Source organism: Sinohyriopsis cumingii, chromosome 15 (genome assembly GCF_028554795.1).
Source record: "Sinohyriopsis cumingii isolate HCF-2022 chromosome 15, ASM2855479v2, whole genome shotgun sequence".
NCBI lineage: Eukaryota > Metazoa > Mollusca > Bivalvia > Unionida > Unionidae > Sinohyriopsis > Sinohyriopsis cumingii.
In genome coordinates, this window is record NC_142975.1 from 15,296,620 (window position 1) to 15,324,124 (window position 27,505).

The 27,505-nt window shown below is 35.1% G+C and overlaps 1 protein-coding gene across 1 annotated transcript in view; it reads right to left on the reverse strand.

Moving 5' to 3' along the window:
* Nucleotides 1-5,955: 5,955 nt before the first annotated feature.
* Nucleotides 5,956-27,505, reverse strand: part of LOC149781300 (TAR DNA-binding protein 43-like) — a 39,182-nt gene continuing 17,632 nt past the window's right edge. The window contains exons 3-4 of the mRNA XM_089935388.1: nucleotides 19,499-19,639; nucleotides 5,956-10,790 (exon numbers count right to left, since the gene is read on the reverse strand). Of these exons, the coding sequence (XP_089791514.1) occupies nucleotides 10,008-10,790; nucleotides 19,499-19,639 (924 nt within the window). The 3' untranslated portion in view covers nucleotides 5,956-10,007. The remainder of the gene's footprint in view (nucleotides 10,791-19,498; nucleotides 19,640-27,505) is intronic.

Below are 27,505 nucleotides of genomic sequence, written 5' to 3' on the forward strand. Positions count from 1 at the left end.
AACATGTTATGTCTGAATTTAGGCAACTCTTAGAAACATCCATTTTCCTTGCAACATATAAATAAAAAAGTACCATTATATCTTTGTGGCAGGAAATATTTGAAATTCATCCCAATAAATAATAAAGTCATCAATTAAAAATGAACTTGAGGTTCCTGAACAATGGCAAGATGATATAAAGGCAATCTTTTGATGTTCCTACCTTCAGTTTCACACTATAAGAAATCTGAAGCTAAAATGTATTCTCAGGTTTACAAGTGTTCTTAAACTGTAACATCTAATCAACAATAATATTCACTAGCATGCATGGTACACCAAAAATTATTCTCAGTAAAGAAAAACATCTTATTCTCCCTCCTATAGGAAGTAACTTGTAAGACAAAGCCAATATGGAAGATGAGTCATATGTGAAAAAAATATTGATACACAGCTGCCTGCTTCAAATGTTTACTTAGCTCTCACTGCCTTAACAGGTATGTCCTCCAATCACCAGTACCAGTAACACATGCCAATCAATAATATGAACTTGAAAAAATAGCACAAGTAATCTTTTTTTCATTGTATTTAACACATAAACCTCCAATAACTGGCTCAACATGGCACATGATCACAGTAATTATGGCACAATGTAATGCTTGCCACATGAAATGAATTTCAGTGCATTAAGTCACAATAAATCCTGACAATTCAATCATGACATTAAATAGATGTTAATTCAATACCTTCATTTGCTCTCCTAAATTTAAAAGAAAAACAATACACAAAAAAATCTCTTGGCTTTATGTCTCAATGCAAAATGCATGTTCATGTGGCAGGCTATATTTACTTTAGATGCCTCCAGTATAAAGGCAATGGTGATGGATGCAAACTTCACTCATAACAGTCTTTCAAAAATGTACTGCGATTTATCTACAAAGGTAAGCTTGTGTAAATATGATTCATTTTCCAGTCTTTTTATTTACTGAACCTGACACTAAAATTATCTAAATTGCCTCAGACTTAAAAATTATTTCACAAATGTACATACCACAGAAAATGATAAGCAAGTAAGACAGCTGCTTTTTAAATGTAACGTTAACTGATTTACTGCTAATTATCAGCCTAAAAATTAAAGCTTGTAAAAAATTTATAAATTGAACCTGATAATACAGTAAAAAGTTACTTTAGAGACCAAAACTATGAGAGACCACCTGTCTTGACCAGATTCTTAATGCAGACTGTTATTACACCTCTCCCTTGACAACGCATGAACAAATCAGACTATACACATTGACTGTATGACAGTGAGAGAAACAAATTTTGGACAATACTGGATATTTGAGGGGTGGAGGTGTGTCAAGCATCTTACACTGATTTGCAAGAATTATATCTGTCACAATACTGGAACAATTTATTAATAATGCTCTTTTATATAAACTAAGCTATGTACCACTCAGAAATGTGTGCATCAGTACAATTTGAGTTGCCCTCCACTCAGGTTTAGACCATGTATATCTGTTGCAAGTAGACACAAACGTACTCAAGCCAAATCGATCAATATGACTGTAGTAAATTCCTCTAAACTGCAATTTTAAATGTCAGTACTTGTTTGTCAACAGCATATGTCAATGCCTGATCAAAACTCAGCGTCATTTGTACTAGCAAATGCAGTCTGCACTCTTCAGAAGCACATTACCAATAAAAATGATACAAAAACATACTGAAAGAAAAGAGCAAGTCAGAAAGATGTAAAGTTTACAAGAACATGCTGTTATTTTCAAATGAGGTCACGACTGGATGAACAATTCACAGATCAGCCAAAAGATATTGTCTAATGTAACAAAAAGCAAGGCTGATTTACACTTGTATTAGTGTGATGCTAACATCTTTCATGTTGCTTAATTTGCTGAAGATAACGAATCTGTTAATTGGCTTGTGTCACTATTGTATGCTGAAGAGCATTTAAATCTCAACAGTGGTCAAAATAAAGCTGCATATATTGTGTTACTTAATGAGAATATTTTGCTGAAGAAAATCTTAAAATTTTTATGTGCTTTAAAAAAAATAATCTGTGAATTTCATGATTTCAAATTACCGTGCATTAACTGCCATTTTAGACGATAAAATGAGTGAAATATTGTGCTTTAATTTACTAATATTTTGTTTGCAATTTGTTTTCCATGCAAGTGAACATAAGCTTATTTGTAGTCTTTAATATTAATAATGAAAAAATGGGACACACTTGACTCCACATGGTAAGTGGGTTTGTGAGTTATCCAAGCACACTAAGACAATGGAGTGGTGTATACAGTGCCCTGTCAGTAGAAACCATGACTGTTTGGCAAAAGGGTGGTCTTTCACGACTGGCTCAAATGTACATGGAAAAATACACTTATAATCCACGTCTTCTTGCCCTCTGCTATGTGGGCTAAAAAGATCTTATTCTAAGGGAAATCTTAATTGCAAACTTGTTCAAAACTATAACTGTTATTACCACAAGAATGTCATTTTCTGTCTGATGATGCATTATTCCTCCTAATTTTAAAACAGTCCAAACCAGCATGCTATTCACCTGTGTTAGAAACTTTGCGCACAAAAAGGAATCAGACACTATTTATAACATAAGCAAAGGCTGAAAGATTAATAAATACAATAATGCTACTTACAAATGCTACATTATACATTCAAAGACTATAGATTTTATAGCATATCTAGATGTCTAATACTGAATATCAAGAATTAAAAGTTAAAAAAATACCAGTCCAAATCATCTACCTCTCTTTAGAATTGTATACATCACAATCCAATGAAACATTTCAGTCACTTTTCATACAACAAACAAGCCTTTTTCTTAAAAAGCATTCTCAACGGCTTAATGACAACTTGTTATTCTGATGAAAAAGACTTTTAAAAAAATTTAAGCTAAAATGTAGATATTTTGCCATTTCTAAAGAAACCCTAATGATGTTAGATGGTGAAGTTAATAATAACTTGATAATTGTTATTATCATTATGAAACCATGCTTTATTCTGAAATGCCATATACCAGTCATACCCATATCTGGATATGCTAATGATGCATAATGTGCCAAAGAGAACAGGGACTATACTGATCACATGAAAAAAAATCATGTCGAAGGACTGCACAGACCCTGATGATGATTGGCCAATGCACTGTGAGATGTTCATATTTGGCTGTGCTAAACATAGTCAGGTAAATAGGTCTCTTGTATCTCCATCTCTCATCTCTTTCATTCATAACACTTAACAGTTGTTTTGAGGTAAAATTAGAGTAAAATCTGACATAAAAACAGACAATGGGATCATGATATCAACACCAGTCCACTAAATGTATGATTGGAAATTATATACTCACAAGTTTTCACAATACATCAACATTTTTACACCAGTCTCCAAAGCAAACTATTTGAAAATGGCTCATAATGGGAAGCAGATTCTTTTAAAAAAAAAAAATGCCACTGAGTCTAAAACTTACAAGTATATTATGGGGTTGTCAATAATTACATCAGTTGGTCATTGTGATACAGAATTCTGGGTATCGTTCTTGTTTCTGATTACATTTAGCATTTTTAATAAGTGTGGAGACCGTCAATTTGAAAAAAAGCTGAGAGATGCAGTGAAAATGTTCATTCTTTTTAATTCCTTGTTCTGCAATGTATTGTTTTTATCCTTGTAACTGATTAAGATATCCAAATTCAGTTATCAAAATAATTATATATATATTTTGCATCATATGGACCTAAGGCAAAATTTCCTTCAAAATCAAAAGTAGTTGCACTGTTTGTATCAAATTTTCACCAAAATTAAATCTTCATAACGAATGGTGCCATATGAAAACAAGTAGCCACGTCAGTAAAAGTCAACATCACTTAGCAAACTCCGACTTTAAATGGTCACTGTCTGGAAATTATTATTTTGTTCACCTTGGTGTTATCTGTGCACTAGTGAATATCTTGATTGTACAGAACAATGTAGTTGTAAATTTGTATCAAGTGCTATTTTTAGACCTCCTTGTTGATGTAAGAAAACATGGCACCTCAATGTCAGGAACTGACAGATGGTCAGAAGTAGATATAAATTCAGTTAGCTATAAAAGAATTTACGAGTAGAAAACTATCTGAAATAACTAGAATATCACATTGTACAATTCAAAATTTACTAAATATTAAAGGTGTAAGTACTCATCATCTTCACTTTTGACCTGTTTAATGTAGATAATAAAAGTATTGTAGATCATCTGCAAAGTTATGGGCAGGAAAATGATCACATAAAATTATATTCCCATATCTGAGCACTCAAAATGCAACACACTGCATACATTTATACACGTAAAGCAATTTCTATGATGATAAATGGTTACATTTCAAATTACTTAATAAAGTTTCAAGCACACATAATTAAAAAGATAAAGAAACAAACTCTATCTGCAAAATTCTATGAAAAAATATTTTAAAAAAATCTTTAAGATTACAGTTTCCATTCACTGGGGACAGAACCCTCACATTAACTATTCTCTAACTGAAATTCCTGGCAATTTAACTAGACCCAAAGAGTCTCTAATTAAAAGTGTGTGTGTGTGTGTGTAACAAAGAACCATAATATCTATAATTCAAAACAACTGGAAGATGTGACAAAACAATAACCTCAAGGTTTTCTTCTCATCCACCTTAGACTTCCAAACATTTAAAAACATACACATATTAAGCACTTGAAACCTCATTCTATATATAGATGTGCAAATTAAATTTATTTTTAATTTACTGAAAACAACCTTTTAGCACAAAACTGTGACAGGCTACCAAATGCCCAGCCCTAATCCACCACCACCCCTCTTGTAATACAAATATAATTTTCCCTATCCTTTTTAAAAAATACACCAGAGTTACTGTGATCACATTCATCTGTCAAAAACTCTCGATGCCCCATAACTGTTGGGTGCAAATAAACCAAATGCACATGGGTTGCCCTTTTGATAATCATCTTCAAGAGGGGGTATACTTTGGCCCCTGTCCTGGGGAGAGGGGTCCTTAGGAAGAGTCAAAGGTCAAAAACACAAGAACTGCAATTACAGTGACATGTTTCAATGAATGTGGGAAAAGGAACTTTTTACAGAGATTTGTAGCAGCAGAACAGATAAGAATATTTGGGGTTAGAACCCCTGATAATCTTCAAGAAAAAAAAGGGGGAAGGGGAATTTTGCAGTGTGATGTGATTAAAAAGCATTATGATTTCCCATGGTGAGCAATGGCAGTGCCTCTAATTTTATGCTTGAAAACTAGAATAATACATGTAGTTACATATGGTAGTCTTAGGAATTGATGGGCATTTGTTTTTCTAACAATAAAAAGTTTCAATATCTCTACAAATATTTATCAGTACTGAGGTAAGGATCACAAGGCTATTGTGTCTGTAACACCACATGCAAGTAAAATACAGCTTAAGATATGTCCCTGTAAAATAATACCATAAAGCACTACAGCAGCTACACTGTGAAACAGAAAACTTTCATTTTGACAATTGCCATGTTCATCAACAAGTCATTGTAACATTTTAAGCCTACTGAGTTTATATGCATAAGCTGCTTAGTCATCTGTCAAAATGTTCTTATCTCTCACCCATACAAATTTTCATAAGACTTAACTACCATAAATATATTTAAAAACTTATATACAAAATACTGGCAATATGGTTTTGCATTTCTTCCCATACATAAAATAAACCCTGAAATTATCTTAAGTTTCCCCAAGAACTTGTTCTTGACTTCAACATTTCATTTTATTGCCCACATTTTTTCTGAATGATACTAATTGATACTTTTGAAAAGATTATCTTTTGAAATGTAACATTTCTTCAGTAAACCCTCTGTAGATATAATATATTAGTGATAACTTAATCATAAAAAGAGTTTATTCCACAATTTTAACATGACCATATATATATATATATATATATATATATATATATATATATATATATATATATATATGAAATTTATGTGACAACTGTGAATTGCACATTATATACCCACTCTGTGTTTAACAGTACCCCATGCAGAGAGTTTAGCATGGCATAGTTGACTCTGGGGACTACTGACTGATGAGTCTCAATGATATGGACCTTTGGTAAAGATATGCAGTAAAGAACTGAGGTTGTGAGTAAACCATTACTTTCTTTTTAGATTTACCATAACTGTGACCTCTAACCTTTAGACCTCAAAATCTATAAGTGTCTTTATTACTTTGGTGCAAGTCATTCACAAAGTTGGGTTAGAGAACTTAACTCTATAACAAAAGTTATTCTAGAAAACCCATTTGTTTCCGAGACACAATGATCATGACTACTGACATCTAAATCAATAGGTCTCTTCCATCCCATAAGTAAAAAAGACCTTCACAAACTTTGGTCAAGGTACAGATCTGGAATAAAAGTTAGTACTGTATACACTCATTTATATGTCAAAGTTTTTGTTTTTAATACTGAAAATTCAATTCAGCCAGGGTATGGGTTGACTTATAAGCATAACATACAAAAAACTGAATATAGGGGTAATATTGGAAACTCTAGATTTTTGCAGTATATATGAAATACTGTAAATTAAAAAAATTCTAACATTTTTGTGCCACTAAAACTGTTTTAGAAATGCATATATTATATGCACTTTATGTTTCATTATGGTATTCATTACACAATTTTTTTTATCTACATTTATTCTGATTTTAATAATTTGAAAATATTAAATTATATAGTACACACTGCAAAGTGTTCATCAATGATGTTTACCCTCGCATGCTTACTAGTAAGTATACTGCATCCATTTTTGTGCAAGTCCAAACAATCCAAATTTGTATTGTATTTTGTGTTTGCGGTAGATGTAATATAGGTTTTGATTTAATTTAAATATGCTTTTTCACAAGCAAGATCAAACTTCCAAGTAATATTTCCTATGTTTTCTGCAAGTACAAAGCCCTTAAGGCAGCACTTTCTCTGATTTCCTAGTAGACAATACTTTGACTGAGATGTGAAATTAATACTTGTTCAGTGCCAATTAGACTCCTGGAATCCCTAAGCTTGTGCAGAGCACAAATTTGATACATGTTCAATACCAAGTAGTCCAATATTCAACTAGCAGTTTGTATTTTTAATACTCCCTGTGATCATTCCGCACAACTGAGACCTGTTCAGTATATCCTTTATTTAATATTTCACAGAATGTATGCTCAAAGAGTCATTTAAAGAGCCAAAGCTCAGTCTCCAAATAATCATGCACAGATAGTAAAGACAAGGAATCAGAATAGGATGACATTTACAATGACCAGGAAGAATTCTTGGGCTTTGTATCAGGTGACATTAAATAATTAACATTGATAGGATACTGCGAAGCACAAATGTGTGGACTTTACTTTCATTGTTTATTTGTAACATGAATGGATTTAACATGTTATGTGATACTGTGAGTTAGATCATTCTAGATTACTAGTTTCATATTGTAACAAATTCATGGATTTATCTTATAAATGGATTCAAAATGTCAAGCAATACGGATTTTATTACACAAAAATGAAAATGTCAGTGGTCAATTTTATGTGATATATTCTACTTAATAACATAACTGTATTTATTTTACACTGGTCTTGTCTTTATCCATCCAGTTTGACTTATCTACTTTTTTAAAGTGAAATTCAGACTCACTGACAACAAGCCACCCCTTACAGATGGAACTTATTTGCAAAGTATAACTTGACTTACAGGATGGTGAAAAAGAAATTAGCTCTTTTGCAGCCTAAAAAGGTGTCTGTCTACGTGTGTCAGTGTACAGATGAATTGACTTATAACTGAGTATATACAGTATGCAAGATCCAATAATTCATAAGTGCAAGCCATTCAAACAGTCCAGGTCTGTAATCTAGATCTAATGTTATTATGTGGAAGCCATGTTACTTCTATCAGTCACAGCAGCATAGACCTTTGACCTTTTTTTACTCCAAAATTAATTGATTTCTTTCAGCAAGAACTTACATGTAAAGTTTAGCAAAAGATAGGTGCTGTAGAACTGAAGTTATTATGCCAAAAAAGAAAGTTAACAGACAGTATCATAGCATGCTCCACTAAAAGACAGGTGTATAAGCATAATATAGCTCTACCAAAAAGGTGGGCATATAAAAACAAACAAACAAAAGTGATGAAATACACAGAAACAGTTTGTAGCCAGGGATGGGGTTTATGACATCAGTGCATGTGTGAACGGAAGTGGGTATAATTGGGTATTTGTTTAGACATGTTAGAATGTTAATTAATCTTTTTATCAGTTTATTAAATTGTGTAACAAGTATTCTTTCTGAATACCTCCTCCCCAAATCCCCACAGAATTTCTACAGCCATCTAAACTGTGTAACACATGCTTAAACAAAGATAAAATATGCAGTATTCTGTTACATGGAAAAACCTACAAGTCTCTTTGTATACAATGCACTAAAAGGTTTTAAAGAAAAAAACTTGCCTCAAAACTGAGTATCCATGACCTTTTATGGTAGTTGATATGACTATCTATAGATAATCAATTTGCCATTTAGACCAGTTACATTTCCTTCTTAAAACATTTAAACATCAACTTCCACACACACGGACCTTGGTATACAATTCAAAGCCTTGCCCAGATTAATGAAACTTTGATTTACACACTTGCCATCTTAGAGAGTTTGCTACATCATAACACTGATAATGTTGGCATGAATTTATGACAACAACTCACTGCTGGAAACAAAACTGTCAATTCACTGCCTTGATAATCAACACAGAAGAAATTTTTCAAGAGGTAGATTAGCATCAATCATTATTATCATGTAATCTTATCTAATTCTTGATCAGGAACCTAAAAGAAAGACTGCACAAAAAGAAACATATTTTTCTCATCTAAATCATAAATACTCAGAAACATGCAGCTGTAAATTCATGAAATTTGAATGGATAAAATATAACATCATTTTGTGTTAAACGTTTTTAAACATTTTCTAACACCATGACAGAATATCTATACTAGTGACAATGACCTAAAGAACAAATCAAATCAAGTTCTTATATAACCACTCAAAGTTTGGGGAAACTGATGATAACTTAATTATTTTGGCAAAACATGAGTTTTCCTCATAGTATCCATTACTCAGCTTCTTAATCCTTAACTTACAAATGCCAAGATTACCACAATTCAACTTTTATAGTTTAAACGATTCAAAAGCCTAATAAACAAAACATTAAAATTTTTTTAAATATAAAATGTAGAGTGCTCTTTAAAATATATGCAATAGATTTATATCCTAATAAATTTTCTTCAGGTTTGTGCCCAGAGGAAATCAAATGTCATATATTATATGATAGATAGATTGATAACAATGATCAAGCATGTTAAATATTTCTTTGTAAAAAAGATATCGATAGCAGAACTGAAATTAAATATAAGCTATTGTGTGATATTCAAGATCAAAAGCACAGAATGTTTGAGAGGGAACCATTTTGATGCAGATTAACAGCATGATAGAATCTGAAAATTAAAAATCATGGAAATCATAATAAGACCAAAAATCACATGGGTGGTATTGAAATGCATTTCCCTTCATAAATACAGCTAGGAGCTAACATTTCTGACTTGTACCAATACCTATTAGCGGATATTAGCTACATGTTAGATAAAACTCAACTAAAATTGTTTCCATGGAAAGAGTCCCCAGTGGCTAAAATACAATTTTATTTAAAAACTCTTGAATCTTAAAGGAAAATAAACCCAGTAACCTATATTGGTTTATATCCAAGTTATCTATCATGTAATATATAACTACACACGGACTTCATAAAGAGACAGATTTCTGTATTATGTCTTACTAGCATATCTCAGAATACTTAACCGAACCAATTATTACTGAGAAATATACCTCAAACTTTTTTTATTCTTAAGAAATATAGCTAAAAGCCTAACCTGTAACACCATATAGAGACTCTATCAAATTTAAAATACTTCAGTTCCATGCACCTGATTTATTGGGAGGTGCAGCACCCCAACCCCCAACACCAGGACTTGTGCTTGGCCCTTCATTGCCCTGAGTGGCTCCCCAGCCTAAAAAACTATTAGATGGTGTGCCAGTAGCAGCTGCGCTGGTTTGTACACTACCTATACTTCCAAAGGCCTGTGTTGAATTGTGTCCAGCTGGATTATCTGGTGGGCCTGTGGCTGTGGGTGGAGGAAGAGTTCCACCTCCCCCCGGGTTGGGGCCTCCTTGACTTACCAATCCCACTGGTCCCCATCCTCCCTGGCCACTCATTATAGCCTGAGCTGCAGCTAACATAGCTGGACTTAGCTGAAATGCACCCAGACCTAAACTACTGATACCTAGATTATTTGGCAAGGTTCCTGCAGGCATGGCCCCTGCCTGACTGACATGGGGGTGACCAGCGCGTCCCCCACCCTGACTCCAGGGACTTTGACCATACGCTTGGGTATATCCCCCCGGTTGCCCCTGGGCCATGCTGCCTTTTCTGTCATTCTGACGATCATAGCTCTTTGGTGCGGCACTACTTATATGGACACTGGCTCCCTTGATTATGTGATCTTCTCCGCAAAGTCCTTGAGCAACATCTGGATCAGCAAATGTCACAAATGCAAATGCTCTAAAAGGTTTAGGAATAAAGACATCAACCACCTCACCAAATTTGTTAAAGTAAAAGCGCAACTCTTCGGCTGTCATGTCTTCAGTACACCGTCCAACAAAAACCTTTCTATTCATCATTTGTTGTGCTCCTTCCTGCAATGAAAAATAGTGCCAATTGACTAGCATTCAATTTTGTAAATACAGTAAGTGGATCATTGAGTACAATTTACAAGAAAGAATGCTAAACTTTTTCCAATATATACTTTCATTGTTGTTTTTCCAGTTAAGGATCAAATGATATGTTCATCCCATTTATAAGTAGTTGTCAGACAATTGCTGTTTATTCAAATTCTCTGGGCTGCTAATGAATATCAAGCTAAATGTAGTATGAATCATTATAAAATCACACATGGGTTCATAATTTGTAATTAAGAATGAGACTTGCAAGTTCCTGCTCTCAGATTAAATAAACTGTTGGCAAGATTTCCTATTCCATCAATCCACAAAGCTGATAATTTGTCTCTTATCCCTCAGTTTGAAACAATGCTTGAAAATCTGATTGATTTTTCCATGATTATCAAACAGAGAGGAAAGTTCCTGTGTCGTTTTAGTAAAAAGGGGGTGGATTTTCAACTTTTATGTCAGGAAGTTTTCATATGAGTGCTGTATCTATGGATAGACCCCTTATAGTTTTTAAGAAATATGTGTGCGATAACTAACTTTCAATAAATTTGTTATCAGCAAAGTGGGAAGTGCTGTATTATACTGACAGTATACTTCACAAAACGTTTGCAGATTATGTAGGTGGTTTCTAGTCTTGTTTAAATATTATGGGTATGGAAATTTATTGTCAAATTTGCAGAGGCCATTATGAGAAAGCACTGAGCAAGTGATAATTTTTAAATTAGCTTGCACTAAAAAGTTAAATTAAAGAGTAATTAACAATCACAAAGCTCACCACTATGAAAGTGATTTTAACAAGGCAATAATGGTCAGTTTTCTAACACAAGTTTATTTTTGTTTTTCTTTATCTTTACATTTTAACTATTCAGATTTTTAAAATTCAGATTTTTAAAATTAAAAATTTTAATTAGCTCTATATGACCAGTATTGTGCTGACATACTGTTAAACCATATACACCACTCTCTCAATATATCTCACCCTGATAACTTGCGAACCTGCTTATATTGCGGGTCAGGTGTGGATCCCATTTTTTAAACCAGAAAATACCAACAAAATTTATCCCTACTTGTTGAACTTGAAGAAAATCGTGATCAAAATCGTTAACATAAACTTTGATATATTGCTCGTTTTATCATTGAAAACAGTAGTTAAGACCTGGAAAATTTAATCAACATTAAGAAATATCAACTTTTAATAAAAAGTCATATAATTTGTTATATTTTCTTTCCAAACAACATTCTTAGTACACCGTAATTAACGATATTCAAGGAAATTTTGATCAATGAAAATGTCACTTACGTCTAGTTGAGGCAGTACTTTAATAAATAAATACCAATTAAATAATTTTTTATCAACTGAAATTTGTGTTCTTGTTCTATCTTTTAGTTCCTTTGAAGTGTACTCATCATAAATGGATTGTGTCCTCTTGTAATTAAATGTGTCAATCTACCATAACAGCTATGTCTGCGAGCATTACTCAGAAAACCTAATTAAGTGCTGACCGTGTTTTGATATCGGAAGCATTTGTTGTGTTGTTGCACTAAATAAAAAGCTCGTCTCCTTTGCTGTTGTCACGTTAATTGTGTATTTTGAATCAAATAAAGGATGTGGAATGAAAAAAATGTTAAAAGGCATACAAATCCTACATGCTTAAGAACATAGCGGCCCCAGTTGTATCTCTGTTACCTCATTTCAGTTGATCAATCAAATGCTGTTAGAAATGTTACTGTGTATGTACTCTAATTAAACTACCTTAAAATAACTCATTCATAAATGTGATCAAAGAAAGTAAGGCAACCAAGCGAAATGAGAACTTCATAAAATAAAGAACTTTGTTTCACAGATATGGACCATTGTGGGGAAAACGTGTTTCAGAGAATTCCTGAATTCACACTTAGAGATATCTTCATGGATGATAAGAACTTTCACTATTACATACAATGAAATCACAACATCATATTTTACTGACTGAACAATACAAAAACTGAGTTTCGACATAGACAACTGTCTCACAAAATAAATGTTGCATGTTTTTGATAAAAAGGAATCTTTTTTGGTGGTGTATCAGCAGTTAATCTGGTTCCCTGCTTAGTAGACCCTTGTTTCGCAAAAATAAATTATACAACACTCATAGACTCAGACTATTTAAGAAAACAAAAAGCCATGACATAATACATGAAAACATTTGTGTACCATGTTGGTTGTTGAAACCAGGTGGAATCATTTTGTCAATCTTTCAGATGCTGGACATTTTGAAAATAAATTTAACTTATAAAGAATAATGAACAACTTCATCAGAAAAAGCACTTTGTTGACAATTATTCTCGACACAATTATAAAATGAGGATTTAGTCATTAAACAGCCAAGTTCCCTCTCTCTTCCTCAACCACATGGTTCTCTGGATTTCTAGTGGATTGGGGGGGGGGGGGCCTTGTTAACTCGCGCCCTTGCTTATAGTGCAGTCTATGTTTTTGGCCCCCGATGTGTGCGCGTTATCAAGAAAGAGTTGTACATAACATGCATACTGCGATAGAGCATACACAGATAAACAAGAGGACAATGAAGACTTTAATTATCTCACTTGGCCTGCATAACTTAAAACAGCTGACCATTTCACTATGGTGGTATTGTAATAGCACAACCTATGTAAACTATCTCCAAACTCTTACATCAATTTTACCTATCTAATAAAATAACTTTCAAAAGACACAGGCGCAATTAATATGAATAGTTCCTACCTCATAATGTGGTCTACAGACTTGCATGAAGCTTAAAAAAATGAAGGGCTGGGGAAGGGTTAAAACTAATTCTGGTTACATAATACTTGCATGTTGCTATTGCACAGCTAGTACATGTCCAAGACAAAAATAAAAAATACATGAATGAACAACAGAAATTCTATCCATCCATTACGGTGAACCAAAATCTTCCAGAACACTGGTTAAGTCCCTACAGGTGAACCCACACATCTTGGGTATGCTTGTAGATACTGGTCATTATTTTGTGGGTCAGTGAAGGGAGGGAGGAGGGAAGCTGACAATAGCAACAGGTAAGTATTACATCATTAAAATTAGTTTACTCCCCCAACCAACCAACCAAAATAACTAAATTTTAATATTAGTAATACCATACATGTTGCTATGACATCAGTGAATTTGTTAATTTAGTGAGAGGTGTGATGATCCCAAAAAAGGCAAACAAAAATGAAACAAAAGGAAAAGTTCAGGAGACTACTGCAGGAATTATTCACATGGGCCACTCTCTGAGCAACAAAGATTGGGCCCTGTGATAAAATATCTTCACTTTGATTGGCTAACAAGTGAAGGTAAAAAGGAGAAAATAGTGTGATAAATATGGCTTTCATCACGTCTTCTAAAGATGAGTTAGATAAGCGCATGAGGCAGCAATGACACAAATATCATGAGCTTTAATTCTCATTAAAAACAGGTCCCTATCAGTAAGGGACTGGTAAGTTCTCTTGACAGTTAATGCCATCCTACTATTCTTTCTCCCTTCTGAGTGAAAATGTAGAGTTCTAACTGGACGTAAAAATCTATCTTGGTCATACCCAGCACAGATCTAGTTTAAACTGGGGATCTTAATTGGGAGTGGAACAATCAAAAGGAGAGAAACTGACTCATAATTCTCACTGAACCTGCTCTACAGATAGGGTATAGAACTCGCTCCTTCATCTTGCAGACACTAAATGTAAGCAAGAAAACCATATCTAGGGTAAGATTCTCAAAGGAAGATTCAACCAAATGTTCATAAGGAGGTTTATTTAGAAACCAAAAAAACATGGGATTCCATTTAGGCACTAAAGAGTTAGACTGGTCTCTGCAATTCCAAATTTAGGGGTCCCCGAGTGGCCGAGTGGTCTAAAGCGCTCTTCATTATGGATCACTGCCATCTCACCTCTGTCTGCGGCGGTTCGAGTCTAAGATTCAGCCAATGTGGGCATGTGAGAAAGCTTGCCAGTAGCTTCTCGTGGGTCGGTGGTTCTTTCTGGGGTTTTCCGGGTTCTTCCTCCACCATTAATACTGGCCGCCATGTATAGCCTATCATGCTGAAAAATGGCGTTAAACCCCACAACAACAACAACAACAACAGCAATTCCAAATACTCTGAGTGATGGCAGGGCCTTTTAAAAATGTTAGCCTGTTGGAAAGGGTTTCTTGATATCCCATAATACCAAAAACTGAGCTCTGTTGCTATTTGAAAAGGAAGAAAAGAAAACTCACCAATGTGCTGACACCAGGATCACTAATTGTTTTCTTCTACACTAATCACAAAATAAACTCCTTTTGGCATCATATACATAAGATATTGATCCTCTACTGAACTGAATGATGCATCTGGCAACTTGATGTGTGTGCATGTGTATGTGTGTGTGATTTGGATTTATCATGTAGCTTTAACAATTTTTCAGTCATATCGCTACCAAGTCTGCAGTGTGGCAGTTTATAGCGATGTCTAGCATGGGGCATAATGCCGCAGACATGTAGCATGATGTCCCACCCAGTCACATTATTCTGACACCAGACCAACCACTAACCTCTTAATGCTGAGCACCTAGCGAGTCAGCTGTTAGTACCATTTTTAATAAGTCTTTGGTATGATTAGTACCATTTTTAATAAGTCTTTGGTATGACTTGAACCCGAAACATCCTGCATCTGAGGTGGATGCTCTAACGACTAGGTCACAGGAGCGGACCTGAGCCAAGCATGAAAGTGGAGAATCTTTGTGTAGAAGAGTTTGCCACTTGAAGGAATATTTCTTCTGAAGCTGTTTAACGAAGGAGATTCTAAACCTGCAGGCTGAAAGAAGGTGCATGTGAGCCTTCCTGTCTCCAGAGGATGTTATCACCGACATGTCAGAAGAGACCACCAAACTGTGACCACATTTGCTGGATGCACCCCTGAAGGCCTAAAAAGGATGCAAGTGAAGACTGCCCAGTGGCAATGTCCGCAGTGGCATTCAAGGTCATCTGCTGAGAGAGAAAAAGACCAGCTGACAACTATCCCTTTGCTCTGTGTTACCAACAGGGACAGGATTGTCTTTCCTGTCCAGAGAGATGCAGACTAACTTTCTCTGTGACAAAATTCATTCTCATGTAAAACAAATCTTCAGTCTGGTCACTATGGACCAACAGTGAGACAGGTCTAGTCAGAGGGACTATACAATGATATTGTGGTTCAACTGATCATTCAAATATTGGAAGAATGGGATACCTAATGATCTAAATGAGCAGCAACTACTGCAAAATTTATGGAGGCAGATACTAGGATGAATGGCAGAGCTCAGATTTCCCATCCAAACAAAATCTATGTGGAGAATGGATAAGGATGTGAAGGTGTGCATAATAAAACTCAATGGAGACTGCCTGACTGACAGGTCTTATGGCATTCCTCAAATAGACTGTGCTCTCCATCTTGAATGGCTCCTCCAGCAGATATGTTTAGGGAGGAAAGGCTGAAAATAGATGAGACTTTCCCCCTTTCTTGGTTCTCAAGAAAATCTGATAATAGAAGGCCAGAGATTGGTCTTTCAACACTATCTCTACTGCACACTTCCGAAGAAGGCAATATACTGCTTCCTGTAGCTGGGTCACATGTAACTGGTGGAAGCAAATGTGGGACCTTACTTGAGGAGGGAGATCCTGGAACTGAATGTAGTAATCATCTTTTATAATATAAAGGACCCAACCATAAACCATTATGCCTCATCAACCATGCAAAAAAGAGGTTTAGTCTGATGCCAATGGGAATGAAAAGGAACAGGTAAGGTCTGCTGTAGAGGGAGCAAATCCCTAAGGCTATCCACCCATGCCCTTAAGAAAAGGGGGCATCACTGTTTTCATTTCTTCCCCAGACCTTTGCAGCATGCCCTTCTAGGGCCCACTTACTGAGGGGAAGCCGAAGTGGGGTTGTTGCTTTGACTGGGGCTAATAATAATAATAATAATGAGGACTTTGTATAGCACCTAATCTTTAGAAGCTCTAAGTGCTTTACAACATTAGACAACACATATAAGATAAAAAAACATAGAATGATACGATTACAAAAACAAACACCATGAAATTAGAAAACATTAAAAAAACATGCTGAGAATATTTAAGGTAGGAAACATTATTAGGTCTTTAAGTTTGTTCTTGCAGTCGAAATAAGTGAGTTTTGAGAGCCTTCTTGAATATGATCACTGTGTCTTAGTGTCTAAGTTCAGTGGGCAATTCATTCCACGTTGCTGGGCCCTGGTATGCAAAAGAACGCTGTCCATATGACTTTGTTTTCATAGTGGGAATAATGAGTATACGATTGTCAGAAGAGGAGCGTAAGTATCTTGCTGGTGTGTACACATGGGTGAGGTCGAATAGGTATGTTGGACTAGAGTCCGACAGTGAAATGTAGCACAGAGAACAAATTTTGTGTTTGATTCTGGATTGAATGGACAGCCAGTGTAGGGTACTGAGCAGTGGGAGGTGTGCTCTGATCGTGGTACTCTAAGTATGATCCGAGCAGCTGTGTTTTGAACCTTTTGAAGTTTCTGGAGCAGATATTGAGATGAACCAGACAGTATTGAGTTACAATAGTCCAGTCTTGAAAGTACTAATGAACACACAAGGCTTTCAAGAATTTAGCCAGTGAGTCTGAGAGCAGTCAGGATGATTCTGCTTTGGCTGGTTTTGAAGAGCCAGAAGTGGATGCAATGGACTGGTGTTGATTGTCTCTCAAATTCTGCGTAGCCACAGAGGGAATGAGCCCTGCAAAGAGAGTCTCAGCCACCTGGGGGGGGGGGGGGGGGGGGGAGAGGGGAGGGGAGGAAAGATTCTTACTGTGTCCTAGTAAGATGTTGAAGTTCCACTGGCAAGGCCATGGACAAGAACATCGCATGCCAAGAAGTTTTAGCCATTGCTTCCAAAAACAATGGAGAGCTATTGCAGGGTTTATACAGAATTCTGAATGATAAATTCAAAGACTTTTCCCAAACTTTCAAAGACCACAAAAATAGCTTTCCAAGACCTATGTTCACTAATATTTTGTATACAAGTTATGTTGTATGAGAAAACAACGAATGCAAAATACTACAATAGTTTAATGATGAAATTCAAACTATAATAATTCAAAAGAAAGAAACCAGGAAAACTCGACTACATCCAAATCTAACCTTGGACAAATTTTACTTGTAATTATGGAAAGAAATTAAAATGTTTGAGTTTATTTCAATTTTCAAAGACTTTTAAAGATCTTAAGGTAATCTGCTCGATTTTCCCAAACTTTTATGGCCTTGAAAATGCTACCTCACTGGCAGCACAGAAGAAAAGCGGTCAGCATGCATGGCTAATAGCACTAATGACCAAAATTTTTGTTCAAAGGATACCAGCACTTTCACTGGAAGGTGAGCACATTTCCTGTACCCACTTGAGCTGGTTCAGCATCCAAAGCATGTGTTTTAGTGGGCTAGGAAGGAGTATGAATCTTGTGGCTAGAAACAGCAATAACCAAGTGAGGAAAGTGCAAGAGATCTAGTCAAGAGGTAGTCCAAGAAAAATTTCTCGAAACTGAAAATAATTTTGGAATCACCTGAAAGTTTGGACAAAGAATGGTAGGCAAGAGGTTGTAAACCTCATTTACCGCTTAATCAAACGATCAGGATTCTTCCTCCTCTGCTTCCTTAACCAAAGGTTAAGAAATTTCAGTGTAGGGGAAAAAAATGGAATGGGGATCACAGCTTGCTCTCTGACAAACTTCTTGGCATCAACAAGGACAGAAAATAAGTGTGTTGCAAAAGGTGAAAGGCTGAATAAAAATTGTATACTGCACAAAGTACATTTTCATATCCACAACTTTAAACTAATTTGTAGAAGTTCTTGTACATCACCTGCCCCCAAGTGCACATATTCATACATATATCATGCTTCACACTATGACACACCCTGGCAGCATCTCTGATTAAATGCTCAGTACCTTATAGTAGATGAATTTGCTATGTGGATGTTAACTTTGTACAAGTTGTAACCTAAAAACTTTAACTTAAGTGTCATGATTAAGCTTACACAAGAGCTGACACCCTGCGAAAAACTGTGCTGCCATCTGAGTGCTTACTAAAATGTTTACACAGAAGAAAACAATTTACAAGTTACATTTTTGATATAATTGGTAGAGAAACTTTGAACGCAATGTCAACACCCTGGTAAGATATTTATCAAAGAGAGGGCCAATACAAATAAAACAGACTCAACAAATACGAAAATATTTAGTGGACTCGAGAAATTAATGTCAAATTCAAACAGAAAACAACTGCTCCCCTGAACATCTTATGATGATTCAGTTTCATAAAGAAATACAGGTACTTAATACAGTAATACAAACTAGTAAATAACTATAAAATAAAAAAACAATTTTTGTTTTAAATCTAAATGTTTCCAAATGTTACATTTGGCTTGAACATATTTCAACATTCTCTATTTTGCCACTAAACTGTCATGTGTGACATGTCAAACAGCTGCATGTATAAATGAGGTTCCCCCATAGGGAATATACATAGTTCAATAAAGATGTAAGGTAGTAACAGTGTATCCACATTTAATTTATAAAATATCATTTCAAACATTTACTTCCAAATTTTGTAAAATCAGGACATGAAAACCATGGTGCTAAAGCAAGCTGTTTACTTACCCTGGAGTTTGGTATTCTAACATCACACCATCGGCCATCTATGTTGTGTCTCTGTGACATGCACTTGATTTGAGACTCATAATCACCAAAACGTATGAATCCAAAACCCTTGGATTGGCCAGTCTTTGGATCTTTTTTAACCTGCAAATGAAAAACAGATCTTACCAGTGATCCTCATGAAAACATTATTTCAACTAGAGTTCTTAGTAATCAGGAGCTCACAAAATACCAGACTTCAATTAAAATGTACTACATTGGGGTTTTATATAAGCCATTAATAACATATTAACTGTTGTTCTAAAACTGAATACTATAGTAGTGTGATCAGTCTATTCATTCCTAATACTTCTTAGGTGTCATCAAAAAACTTCCAAACAAAAATATGTCAACAACTTAATCCACACACATTTAGTAACTTTTACTTCTGAGTTCACTTGAAAAGTAAATAGTTCAGGTGTTTGCATGCACAACATAAAAATGTTTAATTTTAGTGGCCTAGTTTAAATGAAATTCCTCAACTTCAATATGGCTCATAAGATAACACGACTTACAGTCATCCATAAATATAAAGCAGCAAAATCAAAATACCAAGCCAGTCCATCAGCAAACAAGCATTTGATTAATTAGTTTTGAACAAAACACACAAGTTTGGATTAAAATCTGTGAAGCAGATATATGGTTGCTTTTATTTACATTGCATTATACACATCAATTAGTCATATAAAACAACACTGGAAGGAGAGTCAGCTTATCTATGTGATGGCTTCAGGAATTGTTTTGAATGCAGCTGCACACGATGAAACTGGTTTCAGTAATTTGATAACTGTGGGAACTAAAGCCCTAACAGTAAATTGTCTACTTTAACAGACTAGGTGGGCAGAATTACACTGTATGTATATACCATTACACACATACACACACACACACACACACACATATATATATATATATATATATATATATATATATATATATATATATATATATACACACACACATACCACTCACTCGATAACTTTGTGTCAGACGTGGATCCCATTTTTTAAACCCAAAAGTAGCCCAAAAATGTATCCCTATTTATTGAACCTGAAGAAAATCGCGATCAAAATTGGTAACGGAAACATTGATGTATCGCTCGTTTTATGGTTGAGAAAAGTAGATAAGACCTGGAAATTTTAATCAACACTATCAAATATCAAATTTAAAAATGGCTCATACAATTTTTTACATTTATTTTCCAAATGACATTCCTAGTACACTGCAATTAATGATATGTAAGGAAATTTCGGTCAATAAAAATGGCACGCCGAGTGGAGGCAGTACTTTAATAAATAAATACAAATTAAATAATTTTTTTATCAATTGAAATTTGTGTTCTAGTTCCATCTTTAAGTTCCTTTTAAGTGTAATCATCATAAATGCAATGTGTCCTCTTGTAAGTAAACGTAAAATGCGTCAATCCACTGTAACAGCTATGTCCGCGGGCGTTTCTCTGAGAACCTAATTAAGTGCCGACCGTGTTTTGATAACTGAATTATGGAAGTATTTGTTGTATTGTTGCACTGAATTAAAAGCTTGCCTCCTATGTATTATCATGTTAATTATGTCTTTTGAATTAAAAAAAAGGAGGTGGAATAAAAAAAAAGTTAAAAGACACAAAAATGGAACTAACTTAAAATCTAGCGGCCTCGGTCGTATGTTGGGTGAACTCACTTCATTTGATCAATCGAACACTGTAATAAACGTGGTTGTGTATGTAACAGAAACTACCTTAAATTAACTGACTCTTTCATAACTGTGATCAAAGATAAGGCAGCCAAGCGAAATGAATACTTCGTAAAATATCGAGCTTGATTTCACAGATATGAACCATTGTGGGCAAGCGAGGTTCAGAGAATTCTTGAACTGGCAATTAGAGATATCCTCAGGGATGATAAGAAATTTCATTATTACTTCCACTGAAATCACAACATTAACACTGTACTAACTGAACAATAAAAAAATGATTTTTGATGTAGACGTGTCACGAAATAAATGTTGCATGTTTTTGAAAAAAGGAATCTTGTTTGGTGGTGTATCATCAGTTAGTCTAGTTCCCAAATTATGGACTACCGATTTGGCAAGATACTATTAAACACCACTATGGGAACCAGACTCATCAAGAAAACAAAAAGCAGTGATGTAATACACAGATTTTTCGCGTACACGTAATGGTTGTTCAAACCAGTTGGAACAATCTTTCATATGTTGGATATTTTGAGAAAAAAAATGTTTTTTAAACAGAATAACGAACATCTTCATTAGAAAAAACGCATTATTAAAAATTATTATCGATGTGATTGTAAAATGAGGATTCAGTCATTAAACAGCCCAGTTCCCTAACGCCGTTTCCCCCCCCACCCATCGGTTTTCTCAATGTCAAAGCGATTTTTTCTCTCAATTTTTGGAGATCCCTCGGTAACTCGCACCTTGTTTATAGTGCGGTCTATGTTTGTGGACCCCGTTGTGCGCAAATATATATATGTATATATATCTATATCTATCTATATATATATACATATATACACACACACACACACACACACACACACCAATATGCTTTCAAAGATAAGCAAACTCTTCTGAGCTCTGTTGCTGTTGTCAATAACTGATCAAAGACAACAGGGATATGGGACTACAGTTGCATGAAAAGAATAGATCAGATCTGATGCTGAAACATTTTACAGTTTTTCAGTACACTAATATCGAAGTCATATTTTAATTAGGTAAAGGGACAAATTTTGCCCAGAAAAAAAAAACAGCATACACTAGTGTGATGGATTCTCTGTAGGGGATAGTATACATTGTTCCTTATATGCAGAGCTAAATTTAGTCTTGACTGTGTCGATTTGGTTGGAAAGAAGGGTCTAGTTTAGTTCATTCATACATCAACTTTGATACTTGAGTGTGTTGTCTAGTTACAGAAATGTTTTATCAGTAACAATCAATATATGATGAACGGTATGGTATGAAGACACTTATGCATTTGCTCTCTTGTACATGTTACAGGAGTTGTTTCAAAACAGAAATCTTCTGAACTCTCATTTTATAGTGAACTTTCAGAAAGTGAAAAAAATGCGTAGTTTAAAGTGTTAGTTGATTAAGTATTTTTACTAAATTGCAATTACAGTATTGTAATCTAGTTACTCCTATCATTTAAAATTCATTGTAATGATGAGCTTTTACTGTTCTCTTTTCAAGTTATATGGCCAAAATATGCTGCCTATATCTCTCCATCGAAACATATACTTTTAAAAAGTACACCGCATAAATGATAATTTTTATACACATACAAAATAAGTTTATAATAAAAATATAACAGATTTTTCTACTGAAAATAAAGTATTGTTTAAAACCAATGTTAAATGCTAATATGCATAATGAGAAAGAGAGGAAATAATCTTAATACGAGAACAAAAGCACACAAACACATACACACAGTGTTTCTTGCTGTGCTCCCACTTCTCCCTGTTCACCTCTAACTTTTCTCTATTCTGTCCTAAAGGAGAGGTCACTTCTCCCTAAATTCTAGTCTAGCTTGACTCACATGTTTGGGAAAAAAACTCATTAATAACCATATGAAACAAATTGTGCATGCACATGGTTATTGTTATAATAATCTTGTATAGTTGTTCTTATGAAAGACTTTAATGTGTAACAATATCAGTTCATGTGCATGCATGTGTCATGTATATCACTATATCTACACTTAAATGTCTCATGTATTACACAGCTCTGTCATTGTGTTTTTATCTGTTATTGAGTAGTCATGAAACTCTAAGGGTATTAGGTAATGAAGACACTGCAGTCAATGGTGACAATGGTTTGAAGGATGATATTGGTTAATTCAATGTTACAAGCAAAAGTTTCTGGACCAATGGGTCTGTGGAATATGTAGGTTCTTAACCGATTCGGCCCCGATCCCGTCTGTAGGCGTGATGAGGCTGTACCCTACTTCCAAGGTCTGCAACATCAAGGTCATTTAAGATACACCAACGTGGTGGTAATAAAAAAAAAGCAGACAGATATAGCTCTAAAATGATATCAAATAATCTGGAAGTTCTAGTTGCACTACAAAACACAGAGGGAAAAACTGCTTTTTTTGGACCTGATTTTTTTTTCACTCAAATTTAGCTCGAGATCGGAAATGCGATTTTGTATCCGGATTTTAGTCCTTTTGACCTCAGATCTAAGGCATACCGGTCTTGACTGCAAAAAGACAGGTGAACCTTTACAAAAACTAGGATAAGGTAGGCATTTTGAATAAATTGCGGTCTCCATACGAAAATGATGGGTCCATTAAAAAAATTTTTAAAAAAATAAAAATTTAAAACAAATTTTTTTTTATTACCATTCTGCTCATGCGCAAGTAAAATAACCAGTGGAAAATGATGTTTCTAATAAAACTAGGCATTAGTCTCATGGAAAATCTGTTGAAAGCCAATGTATTACAATGTATTCAGGAACAGCTCCCCCAAATGTCTTTCCTATGCACATTTCAGGCAAAAACAACAAAAACCTCTGGGGCCAAATGAGTTAAGGGACCTTTTAGCAGATGGGGAGAAACAGACGATGCAGGGCTGCTCTTTCGCCATTTAAATACTGAAGTGAAATTCATGCTATATTTGGAATAATGAATTAACATGCGACTTTTGTCAGACTTGATAGTGTGCAATTCTTAAAGAACCAAGTAATCACAAATCACTACAATGTTCTTTTCTAAAAAATGTTTGCTTTGCTCTGTAATTGTTGTATGTATGACAACATGGTGGGCTAGAGCTTGGGTTCATTCAAGTAATTGTATTAAGCGTCTTTGCTAATCCAATTGCACCCAGTTTCATTCTGTTCAACTTACCACCAGGAATCTTCACTGTCCCTTGATAAATAACAAGCATCCAAATTACAATCCAACTAATGCGGTCAAGCAGTATGACAATTTAAAAAGGGAGAAGACTTCTTTAAAACTTAATGCCTCAATGATGCAATGACAATCCGATAAAACAATTCAACACTTGTAGCACAATATCAATTGGTTTATCAGTCGATGATGATGGTTGAAGCAATTATCAGTATGTCAATGCGTCTTAATGGTATATAAAGCCCCTTTAACAGTTTTTAAGATACAGGAGAAGCAGAACACAACAAACAGGAAAGTTTTCTCAGCCTGTCTTTTTGAAGCCAATGCAGCTTGTGGCACCATAAATACATGCACCTGTTCTTGGTTACTATTTGTAAATCTTGTGAACCAATGAAAGCAGCAGATACTATTTAATACTGACTAGGCACTTACCTGTTGCACCGTACAACCTTCTTGTTTATAAACTTCCATGTCTAACATATCAACACTGTGATATTTTATCATAAAAGTGGATGGAATTGATATCTGCAAAGCTATAGCCATGCAACAATGTTAACTAATCAAATTTATAAAAAAGTGAGAACATGTAAAAATTTACTACCTTTTAAAATTTTGTGGTAAGTAATGATGTAACCCATTCATTCATTATTAAACAATGCATTTCAATAATTATAACCCAAAACAATCATAAATAGATAATAAAACGTTGTTCTCAAAAATATATAACATCATGCTCATGTGCTACTGCTGTAACTAGGCCAATATGGATGCGAGCCTATCTGATAGTAATTTTCTGGCCAAGTACTGAACTAATTAGGCCAAACGTTGGGCACTGATGAAATAGCTAAGGTTCATGCTGCTTTAAGCCAACACATCTACACATAAACTCATTCTTGTGCACATATACATATAAGAAAACACATGCAAACATTTTAAAAAGTGATGGTAAAACAAATCCTTGTGATCCCACACTTTCTCCAAACCATGTCAAACACCTGTGCTTCTACACACAATTTCTAAGGGTTAAAACTAGAGCCAATTTCAGGTGCATTTCTAAATTCAATTATTCAAGTCAAGTATGTGTATATATCTGTATGTGGTTATTGGGCAGAGCCCTTAATTGTTTCGTAGATATGACCACAGCATGGTTTCTGTCTTTCATGCCAAACCTCAAAGTAGGTCATAATAATTTGGTCCTCTTTACAATTGGCATGCAACTACAAAGATCACACTATGTTAGATTTTTGTTATACAATTATGCCCATCTGATATCAACACAAAATAGACAAGCAAATAGTTCAATTATTTTAAGACCATTTTCCTGTTATTTCTTCTTTTTTTTTATTATGATACTCTTGTCTGAAGATTCTGAAGAATAAATGAATTCAGAAATACATCTGCATTGGCAGTTGGAGCGATACTGGCACCAAGTCCTGTGAATTCTTTAGTTACTACTGGAATAGAAGGCACAGTCTCTATACTGATGTACCTGTGGGTAGGCTGGGAGGGTATAATTTGAAATTTTAACATAGCTCTAACAATTTTTCAGTCATATCACTATTATGTCTGCAGTGTGACAGTTTATAGTGATGTCTAGCACTGGGGCATCATGCCACAGACATGTAGCATGATGTCACATCCAGTCACATTATCCTGACACCAGGCCGACCAGTCCTAACATGAATCTCTTACTGCTGAGTGCCAAGCAAAGCAGCTGTTAGTACAATTTTTACAAGTCCTTGGTATGACCCAGTAGCGTTTCAAACCTGTAACCTCCTGCATCCAAGGCAGACACTCTAACCACTAGGTCACCAGAGCAGTCAGAGGCTGGGAGGGTGTACATGTATTATGATCAGGTAAGTTTTAAACGAGAAACATATTTTACTATATAAAAAAATGGTTTCTTCAAATATGTAACCCAATCATAAGAGGTAGAGGGAGATACATCCCCTTACCCTGGAGAGACCATCTCCAGTCTTCTAAGGTATGCGAGACAGCTTCTAAATAACATGACAGGTGTATAGACTTCATATGTCAGGGATAGGCTTTGAAAGGGAAACATTTTCCCTCCAGCAAATCCTGCAGTGTTCTTATGAAACTGTCAAACAAGCGAGGAAGGCAACTTTTTGTACCATGGCTGGTCCCACCCAAGTGAGTTGAGCCTTTTAGGATGAAAGATCTCTGAGATAAAAACTGGAGAAGTGGACTTGGATCTCCATACCATAGAATGGATAATAACAGAGAACAGTTTTCACTCAAATGCAATGTTTGTGGCAACAACCATAACTTTGTGAGCCGAGATGGAAGCAAATTTATTTCACCTGGGGTTATTTTCTGATATGCAGAATGAACAATACATTTCATTCAGGACAAAACTGTCCATGCTGATGTGTCATCCTTTCCTTCTGTGAGGGTTGAGAGGCATAATATCCCTCAACTCATTCCATCTTAAGTACCACTTCAGACCTTGCACTGGGTCCTGTAAATGGCCTTGAGATGAAGTGTCCATAGCAGAAATGAATTCATTACAAAGTCTGAATCCCCATGAATGGGAGCCTATTCTTGGCAATGAAACAAGGGGCTGTTATGAGTGACATTTTATCAGAACTTAAAGTTATTTGTTTCCACCGGCAGAGCAATTATTTCACAGAATCTGCATGCTGTTCAGTAATGCAGTGATGAAGTAGGTCTTATGTGAGAGGTGAACCAATGAAGCTCTTGAGAGAGAGGTTCAAATGGTGTCTTGTTCAACTAGGTTAGTGCAAAGGCAATGAGCCAACATGATTGGACACACGTAATAAAAATTGGGACAGATGATCTGATTGGTTTTAATTTTGTCCAATATCCTCTCTTCCATGATAATGCAGGGTAGCAGTAGCCTTTGAATGTGACTGGTTTCTCATCTACGAGCTACAGAAGGAAGTTAGCTATTGTGGTATTGATGCCTGAAGTACTATAAAGTGTTCTTGTGCAAAAATATTCCATCTGTCTTCAAACTCCCTTAAAGTGCAGGGTCATTTTGCTTGAGAGATTTCTCCACTGCTGATTGTGAGAACTGTTTGCTCCTGAGGGCTTCATTAATAAGATCCAAATATTCAGGTTCAGTAACT